This window comes from Morone saxatilis, unplaced genomic scaffold, assembly GCF_004916995.1.
Source record: "Morone saxatilis isolate NCDOM2014 unplaced genomic scaffold, NCSU_SB_2.0 Contig23, whole genome shotgun sequence".
NCBI lineage: Eukaryota > Metazoa > Chordata > Actinopteri > Moronidae > Morone > Morone saxatilis.
In genome coordinates, this window is record NW_023339796.1 from 7,011,489 (window position 1) to 7,021,801 (window position 10,313).

General features: G+C 37.3%; 1 protein-coding gene across 3 annotated transcripts in view; it reads right to left on the reverse strand.

The window, feature by feature from the left end:
• Positions 1 to 8,035: 8,035 nt before the first annotated feature.
• The window catches only part of ranbp3b (RAN binding protein 3b), a 12,095-nt gene continuing 9,817 nt past the window's right edge, over positions 8,036 to 10,313 (reverse strand). For all 3 annotated transcript variants that reach the window (XM_035670771.1, XM_035670770.1, XM_035670768.1), the window contains exons 16-17: positions 9,462 to 9,657; positions 8,036 to 9,241 (exon numbers count right to left, since the gene is read on the reverse strand). In XM_035670771.1, coding sequence (XP_035526664.1) covers positions 9,198 to 9,241; positions 9,462 to 9,657 — 240 coding nt within the window. In that variant the 3' untranslated portion in view covers positions 8,036 to 9,197. The remainder of the gene's footprint in view (positions 9,242 to 9,461; positions 9,658 to 10,313) is intronic.

A 10,313-nucleotide genomic window follows, 5' to 3' on the forward strand; every position in this document is an offset into this window, starting at 1 on the left:
TTGATTTGAGTCAGATATAAAAAGGGGTGTGCGTGCCAGGATGTTTATTTTCCAGTATTGGTGGGTGTGTGAGTGTTTATAGGGGCTTTGGGGTGGGCCGCTGATTGGGAGTGGCAGGATTTGATGGAGTAGGGGATTAGAGAGAGAAGTGGGGCAAGGTGTAGAGCTGGAAGGCTGAAGGAAGCTATGATCCTGCAGACCATTTCAGTTGCACCAGCATATGGCCTCTGCTCCCTCAACCATCAAACACACATATTCTGGTAAATATGGATTTTATTAGATGTCATAAGTAAATCACTTTATATTTAAAACAAATATGCAAAAGTGAAGCACACGTTTCTCAGCGTTTTTAAGAATCATCTTATGATTTAGAGCTTTTTCTGGACATCTGTGTTCCGATAACAAAGGCAAACCCACAATAAAGCATCCCTATAGATTTCATCAACTTAGATTTTAGACTTTTTTTTAATTCCAACAACTGGAATTAAATGAAAAATGGAAGAAAAATATTGAGAATTTCAGAGGATGTTTTTTGCACAACTGACTATTTAACGATATTCAAGACCATTTAAAGGGACACTTCACCCATTTGCATTAAGCTTTGTATCATTAGAAGCCCAGTCATATTTTTGAATGGTCGTGCATCATTCCCTCACTTCACCGGAGAGGGGAGAAATACGGCAGTGTTGCACTGCTTCCTATGATGTAAAATTCGTCATTTTGCATTCACTGGAAGCAGGAAGTCTCATATCTTTGTAGAGGGAGTGAGATAAACACTCTTTTCTCGGTCAAATAGGCAACAATTCAAAATTATGTTACATTTGACTACTATATAAACCACTTTCCAATAAGATTAATGTTCCAAGGTGATGCTTCTTTAAAGTCTTTAACTTTAAATAAATATTTCAATATAGAGAGGGTTTTTTTTATGAACTATTTTAAGTAAATTTAGTCTATTGATAAAAGCTTTGCTCTACATTAAACACTTTTTTTAGGACCAGTGTTGTAGGATTTAGTGGCATCTGTTTAGATTGCAACCAATGATACTGTTTCCTTAATGCGTGTAGAGAAACATATGGTGGCACAAACTTGCGAAAATGCGTATGCATTTTTTCTAGAGACAGTATTGGTTTTGGTCATTGTTGTGCTACTTAGAAATAAATGGTGGCCGCTACTTCTGTGATAAAAACACACTCATTCTAAAGTAACAAAAAACAGTAATTCTTATTTTCAGGTGATTTATAGCACTAATGAAAATACCTAATGAATATTATATTAATTCAATTTCTGCCATTAGATCCTTCTAAATATTACACACTGGACCTTTAAAAGACAAAATAATTTCTAGAGTTTACCATTGCATTCACCCTGTTTATTTTGCGTGTTCCCAGTGTTTAATCTCTCTCACTGTAACACATGCTGTGTCACAAACAACACTAATTAGCTACAACAAATCCCTGAGATTAAGATTTTAACTATAAATTGTTTCAAAACAAAATACTCTAAATGCGCTTTATCTAGTGGCAGTAGCTAACGTGTACTGAGTGAATGGAATTAGCGGCAGAAAAAGGAATAAAGGAATGAAGGAGAGTTACTGGAGTGAGTGGGGCTGACTGATTCTCTTATTTGTCCTGTCTGACCCATAAAGGCTGGGATGTGGCTGAAATTATTTTGGTTTGACTTGTGATTTTACTGTACTCATACAGTGAAACATTTACAAAACAAAGAATGTCACTTACATTTTCACACTCATTGTTATGAGTCATTATAATGAACTAAATCTACATGTTTCTCTCTAACTGCTTGTATCTACATGGTTCCATGTTCCTGTTCAAATAGTTCAGAGTGCTCGGAGGGGTGGAACCTATGTTGAGCTGTGATTTACACCTTTAATTAATCTGAACTTCATAAATAAAATCCTTTTTCACATGACAGCTCCCCCTGGTGGAATAACATAAGAATGACAACATTTCAACCTAACTGGGGTTACTGTATGTGATGGATGATACGTTTAATTGAAAGAAATATAAGATTGATTAAATGAGTAATATAAATAGAACAAAATAACAAATATTACTAAAGACTAATACAAATCAATAGTATTTTTGATATCTATATCACGCCTTATGTTTTGACTGAGAGTGAAGGAGTTCTTTCCAGATTCTTTACTTGTATGAAAGTAAAGGATCTTTATTTTACCTGTTAAGCAAAAGTACAAAAATATGAATAACAAATTGTAGTTTTAAGTATCAAAAGTACTTGTGCAGGCAGACAGTGTAATATTGTTATAATATTGGGCTATTCTTACTCACGCTTTAATGTGTAAGCATCATTTTAATGGTCTATGTGAAGCTCATGTATACTGCTATAAGCATACTGGTTCCGTGTATCATATTTAAGCTTGATGATACAAAATGTGTGTAAATTATTAAATTAACTTTATCTATAAAGTAACTAGTAACTATGCAGAAACTTTTATATAAACGCAGTGCGGGAAAAAGAAGACTATTTGCCTTTGAAATGTAGTGAAGTAACTGGAAGTACTCAAGTAAAGTACAAGTACCTCTAAATTGTATAAGCAGACCACAGTATTTGAATACATACAGAACAGAAAACAGAAACCACCTGTCGTGAGGAAAGAGGTATAATAAGGGAGATGATCGACGGTAGCCACATGTTACAAGGCTACATTAACAAAAGCATGGCTGGATTAACCTGCTAAGTGGCCGTGGGGCAAAAATTTGCGACGGACCCCCCCTTTGTGTTAAACACAAATCTATGTAGGGACATCATATTCTGACACAGCTGGGTTTGGATGCACTTCTTGAATATATGAAGTGGGTGTTCAAGTAAAAACAGGGTGTTAAGTTGCTCCCTGATTGTTTCAGTTGATACTCTGCTGTATTCGTGCATATTCCCAAATAAATTTGCAGGTTGTCATATAACACAAAGAATAAAAGACTTTTGGGTCCTCTAAAAGTCTGGGGCCCCTGGTTGGAAGGAGTATTTATAATTAAACAATTCCATTTGATTTTATTTGCATAGCGACAAATCATGACAAAAGTTATCTCCGGACACTTTTCATATAGAGCAGGTCTAGGCTCCTCCGTTATTATTAGACCCAACAAGTCTCATTTCAAATTCTAACAGTGAAAACAGTTAAAATGCAGCAAATAAGCAATGGAATGGTTTTTTTTTTTAATGTGTGACATATAGCTAAGGAATTCATTTTTGTCTCAGCACTTTTCTTACCTGTCTTTGGGATAGAAAATGCACTTAGCAAACCCATTTCAGAGCATTATACTGACATTTTCAGCATGTTGTCACCAGATACATTTTCCCAGGCTATCAATGTGGGAAAAAGACAAAACATCCGATAATACTGTGGAACTACATCTGATTACCGAGTAATTTATTTGTTTATTTTTTAGGTGAGGTTTGGACTTCCTGTTACTAATTTCACTTTATTTATACAACATTTCCATCTTGTAAGAGGATGCTTCTTGTAATGGTCACATAGAAGAAATAGTCATGTTGCAGTTATTCTTATTTTCCCAGCCCTATTCGGCATGACTTGTCTCCTTGTAAGGAAATAAATGACACAAATAAAGAATCATCAGAGGTTCTTTATGGGAGATGATATAAATGTTACTTTGGTTTTGATGATTGCTTTTTATGTGGCTCCTGCTGTTTACCCAAGCTCCTCAGAAGGAAGAATATAGTAAGACTTTGATAGATATTTACCTCTGTTCACTGGTATAAAAACATTACTCCCCCTTCTCCAGCAGAGCATTCCACAAATTCTCCTCTTAAGTATTTTCATCACAATCTTTTATCAACTTCCCCCTCTGAACTTAATCCACTCTGACATGATTATCCTTACAAACTGCCAACACTTCCCAAGTTAACTAGGACTGCGTGACTCATTTACAAATCTGCCTTTTGTAAACAAGCTTCAGCTTATAGGTGATAACAGGTCTTAGAAATGTGCCGTCTGAGGCGGTAATTTTAATTTTGCACTCCCTTTAAATGCTCTCTGAGTTATAACACCGGAGCAGGCTGCGTGAAGAAGAGGAATGACTTAGTGTTAGCAGGTGTAATTTGTTTTCCATAAGGAATTCTTAAAAGGAGCTGTTTGAGTAATGACATAAGAGGTTCATTCCTTGGCTTTTACTTTTTTAACAATGCATATTAGGTGCTTCTCATTCTGACATCATGACATGTATAGGCTTGAAAGTCGTCCAAGTCTACTGAAATTCAGGAGCTGCTGTAACTCTGGGGTATCGCTTTACAACAGCTTCCACCTGGTCTGAAGTAATGCATTTCTATGGTGTGTCATTTGCATTTAATCAGCAGAAAAAACACGGTCTGAATATTCATTCGATCCAAAACAATGCAGATTCATTCTGTGCAGAAACAGAGGAGAACATTTTATTTGAGCAACAATAAAAATGAACATTTTTACCATTCCCTGACGAAAATTAAAGGTACCCTGTGGAGTGTTTGACCACTTGTGGCGCTATGAAGCCATGTTCTATCAGCGGGGCCCCATTTTGTTTGTATCATGCATGCAAAAGAAGACGTGGGCGGCACAAGTCACATCCAGCCAATGGTTTCATGCTATTTGGCTAATTGACAGTTGCTGGCAGTAAGGTAGGGAAGAAGAACAGGTCTAGTAAACAAATATGGATGTCAACAATCTGCAATTTAAAATATTCAAGAATATCTGCTCTGCAAATGTTTAATGAGGAAGGAAATTAATTCAACATGTTTGCTAGACCTCAAGGATACACACAATGTGTTTTAGTTTTATACAAAGTGTAAACATAACTTTTGTCTGTTTATGATAATGTTAACCATACTTTTAATACCTCCAGATAATCAGATGATGCCAGTGGTTTCCAGCTTGTGGGCCGAGACCTCACAAGGGGTCCAAAGACAAAACTGAGGTGTCACAAGGAATCTTGTTTCCCAAAATCTCCCCAGGCCTCTGGAAATCCTTCAAATTGTTGTACTTAGGCACAGTGGTGCTTTGAGGTCTGTTTGCTCACAGAAACATAAGTAAGACAGACCCACAGTCCGACAAACAGACATTGCCTCCCTTGGGCCATGCCGCCAGCATGACTAAAGAGGAAAAAACGAAAGAAACACTCCTTCCTTAGTCAGAAAGATTCTTTCATTTATAACTACTACTGTACTACAAATATTTAGCAACACATAACAACACATCTTGATTATGTTCTTATGTGATAATGTGATAATGCTGACCTTGATGCCTAGAGCATACAATAAAAAGGAAACGCATGATTGAGATAAACAGTTACGTTACTATGCAATGTGCTTCCACAGTTAAGACCACCTTCAAATACTCCACTCTTACTTTCTTGTGGATCAGTTTATTTATTTTGGTGCTTAGCTCCTCGCGTAACAACTTTTTGAGGACAGAGTGGCTCTAAGCCTCATAAATCAACAAAGACAAGACAAAGGGGAGTGGAGTGTTTTTTGCACAGGTAATTTTGTCCTGCTCAATTTGATCCCAATACACCAGAGGAAAACCATTTGAAAAATAAAAAACATTTAAACCAATACACTGTGACACCATCTACTTAGGTTTCATAACAATGAACACATTTTAGAGATAGCCTTAGTTCAGGGAAGAACCTTTAAAATAATACAGTATGGAGAATTTACAGCATATCAAAAGAAAAGGGGGAGAGAGAATTGGACCTGCATATAACAGGGGAGGATAGGAACAATACATGAGTAAGGCAGGCTAAGACAATCAATTCAAGGTTACAAGATTATAGCTCTGTTGGAAGAACATAATCCAATATTTTGTGACTCAAATAACTGACTACAAACAAGCTCCCAAAGACAGAACCAATGCTGGAGGCAGTGTGGTAAATACATCTCTCTGAACTTGACCTTTAATTTCTGCAACTATTTTATCATTACATAATAGTTTGAATGACTTTTCAAGCAGAAATGCCTACACTTTGCAGGTACCAGCTTCTTAAATGTGAGTGTTCTCTGCTTTGCTCTGTTTTCTTTAGTCTGTTGTATCTAAGGAAAAAAGACATTGGATTTCTGAGACATGGGCAATTTGGCAATTTTCTGACATTTTATAGACAAAGTGATTATTTGAGAAAATACAAATAACTGTATGGAGTGTCTGACCTTTACGTTAAGACTAGAAAACAAAGTGTAAATTACTGAAACTACATTCCTGTGCAAGTTTTGTCCCTTACAGCAGTGTCTCCAAGTTTAAAGACTTACCACTAACGTCTAAGAACCACCACAAGGGAATCTGAGATGGATCTAATGGATCGTAAGATTATTACCTGGATGGAAAATAGTAAAAAACTAAACAAAAACAAAGTTCAGTTACATAACATAAAAATAGTATTTGCTTTTGATATTCTGTTTAGCTTCACATTTCAGGCTTCTAAAAAGTATTAGGGTCACATGTAGAAGAAATGGCTTTGTAATAAGACAATGCAAGTTTAAAATCCCTCCTCACTTCATTTGAATACATCAGCGAAGTAAAAAAGAAGAAGGAGCTTTATGGAACCAAAATTTAGTTGGTATCTTTCAAAAAAAAAAAAAAAAACACCAGAGGATCAGAACCCAATTTTTTTATTTATGTGCTTGTGTGCCAAGTATTGACAGGAGAAAATGTGGTAGCCTTGTGTCATATGATTTATTAATGCTCGTAATAAATCTCTGGGCTCTCTGCTTTACACCGTCTCATCAATTTATCAAGGTTGCACATTCTGCCTGTGTTAGTCGGTTTTACGCTTGTCATTGACAGCGGTGTCCTCATGCCTTCAGCCCAGAGCATCCTAGTAAAACTTGGGATTAAATTTAATCCGAATTTAACTTTTGAGATCTATTTGAAATCCCTCTCTGTCCTGCTTTTAATTAAAAATCCGACCCTTCTTCAGCCTTGTGATTTAGAAAAAGTCATCCATGCATTTATTACACTGTATCGCCTTCCTCACTCGCCTCAGAAAGTTTTCCCAGACTTCTAACTGGTCCATAACTCTGCAGCAAAAGAACTCCAGTTTTAGCTTCTCTCCATCGGCTCCCTGTTGCAGGATTGATTGATTTCAAAATTTTACTTTTGACATACAGAGCATTACATGGTCAGGCCTATCTATATTTGAATGAGTTGTTGTGCCCTCTGACCCCTGGGAAGAGGCCCAGATTTCCAGAGCAGAGACTTGCGGCTGTTCAAGGTCAAGGCTGAAAATTAAATGCGATCATACTTTCGCTGTTTGTTTTCTCTGGCTGGATTGTTTTACACCTTGTATTTTGTAGGTTGTACATTCCACTGCCTTCTCTTTTAATGTCTTCTTCCTATGAAGCATTTTGTAATTTTGGTTTATAACCAAGTCTATATAAACAAAATTAGTTTTCTTGTGCATTTCTCCAGTAGTCGCTCAAACAAGTTTGTGAAATCACATAGCAAAAAGAATGTGTGTGTGTAGTATGGTTTCAAGGCCTCAGGAAAAAACAAATTATGCAGATAGATTTATATTTAATACTGTCCCAACATTTAAGGTCATAACTATTTTTTGTGACTTTCACCACACCAGCAGTCATTTACAAGAGACAGCGTAGAAAAGCACCTTCCCGCTGTGGCTCCACAGAAAGTCAGATAAGGGGAGTTTGGGAGCAGCAGCGGTCTAGTTGGGATGCATATGATTGTGTCAGGCTGTTATGATAGGTACATGCATCAAATATTCATGACCTTGTGCGTGATGCATATTGTATACAAGTAAGTTTTGGTCCAATTCCTGCTTACTGCATTCAAAGCACAGCATACATCAACCTGTAGGCCAGATCCAACACATGAATACAAAACAGATGAACCGCTCTCCCTTTCTTTGGCTGCGGCTTTGATTTAATAAATCTACAAAGACAAGCGATGTCAATGTATACCACTCTTACCGATGTCTTACTCTGAAATTTGGATTTAAGATCTTTTTGGATCTTGCACAGAAACTCAGGTTTCATAAGGAAAAATGCCAGATGTCAGTCCAAAATGGTTTATTTTGTAAAGGGGGCAGTTGGAGGAGATGAGAAAACATGGTGCGCTACTAAATGATATATTCAAATGTACATGACATTCAAAAGGTATTACAGTTATCACTCAAATTTTCCACACATGAAGTTAAGTCTTCATTCCAATATGTTTTTCCAAATGTAAATGGATAAAAAGTTTGTATATTTTCAACATAAAAAAATATGTATCAACACAGTAAACCCTTGGGATGCTCAAAGGAAAAAAAAGAACAGTTACATGCAGAATGTAGACTGATGAATTAACTTTTTGGATTTGGAAACAAAAATAAAATTATTAAAAAAAAAACCACAAGGTGATATAATAGATACTAAATCACATACTATAATTTAGAGAGAAATTTGAGGTGAATCCTTCTGCTCTTTTGTCCTGACATAATTAACTTAGCAGAAACTGCATTGTTTCAGTCTTTTATTCAGTATAATATAGGTCAATAGGAAATATAAGAAACTGCTATTAATGACAACTTGAGTGGTCTTGGCTAGCCATTACAAACAGCACATATGTGTTGAGATGCCTCATGAAAATGACGATCCAAAATAAATTACATTTGCCAAAACCTAACGCACGGACTGGTTGGGATGGGGGGGTAGGAGGAGGATTGGACTCAATGTAGGAACAACTGACTGATGACTAGTCAAATACACTGAATGAAGCTCCTCTGGATGTGTGGCGTCCAGAGGCACAACTGTAGAGTGAGTAAAAAGGTCCCAAAGTAGAAACTGCAGTCTTAACATGTGCCATACTTTAAAATGTAGAGGAAAACACCCTTACACTCATCAATATGATGAGCAGAAAAGTCCCAAACCAAAGCTTTGAAGTCTTTATTTTTGCTATCGGGGAGAGGAAAAAATACTCGAAAACAAAAATAAAACACAAAACAGGAGAGGGAGGGAAGAAACGACTCCAGATATTACGCTGAATGCAGAGAAGATGAACTGCACGAGTTGGGTGAGACACTCCGGCACAAGGGGTTATTTTCCTGGAGCTAGACTTCTAATATCCAAAAGTACTGGTCTGGAGGACCCATGTTGGTCAAGGGGTGTCCATGGAGATGCCTACAGCAAAATGCCTCAACAACAGCATCTTAGCAGGCTGTCCAAGAGTGACGCTATGTGCTTCCTGCTGCCTGGCTCTCTCCTCCCTCTGAATTACCTGCAGGAAGAAAAGGAACGCAGGTTGACAAGGGTTTTGTAGGCGAATAATATGAATGTTTATATCACAAAACACACTGCTGCTGTGGCGCCGTCAAGCAAAAGGCAGCAAGAACAAAAACAACCCACAAACACTACAAGTCATGACATTGATTTTGTTTAAGAGTGAGTAAACCAGGGAATGTTGAAACACACACACACTAACAATAAATATCACTGACTCGTAGCAGGAGTGGAGGCTGAAGCTGAGGCAGAGGCATTGTCCTCCTCGTCGCTGTCATCCTCGTTGGACTGCGGTACCTCGGCCTCAGGGATGGTTGTTGCCGGGGTCTCAGGCTCCTGCTCTGCCCTGCTCTTCAGGGCTAAGATACGGTGATGTAACGCTGCAGCCAACTGACCTATGTCCTTAGAGCTACCCTAAAGAGAAGAGACACAGATAGAGACCACTCAGCCACCTTGGAGGGAAAAAAAGCCACAACATTCATACTCGTTGGCATCATGTGACCAGGGCAATTTAGAAGTACAACTCAAATTTCCATGTAGATGTTTCACATTAAAAGCTAACCTGAAAGGAGGGACTGTACCCTTTGAGCCACTGGAGGGCTTTTATATGAAACATCTGAGCAGGAAGTTTTCAATTTCACTAACAGTAGCTCAGCGACAAATGAAATTTAAATGCATGAGAGCAGTTCTGCTGTAAAACAATAGTGCTGTGGAAATGTACCTTATCTTGAATAACCAAAACAGCATCGACAAAATTAAAACAGAATCAGGTCAGATGCTTACTAGGTCTGCAGCCAACGAATAATTAAGTAAGTAATCGATTAATTGGATAAGAAATACTTTTGCTTTATTAAAGCAATAGTAGCAATACAGCAACAGTAAGTATATGATAGAGAAAATAAGCGAGGGAAAGGCTTCGGTTGTACCTGCACTGTACTGGTAGGAACAAAGTGGACTATTAGTATTTTTACTTAAGTAAAGGATCACTAGAAAATATCAGCTTGTTTTGGGGGGAAATAATACATTATAAATGTACTGCTTGAGCGGGTTTAATGAAAATGTTTACAATA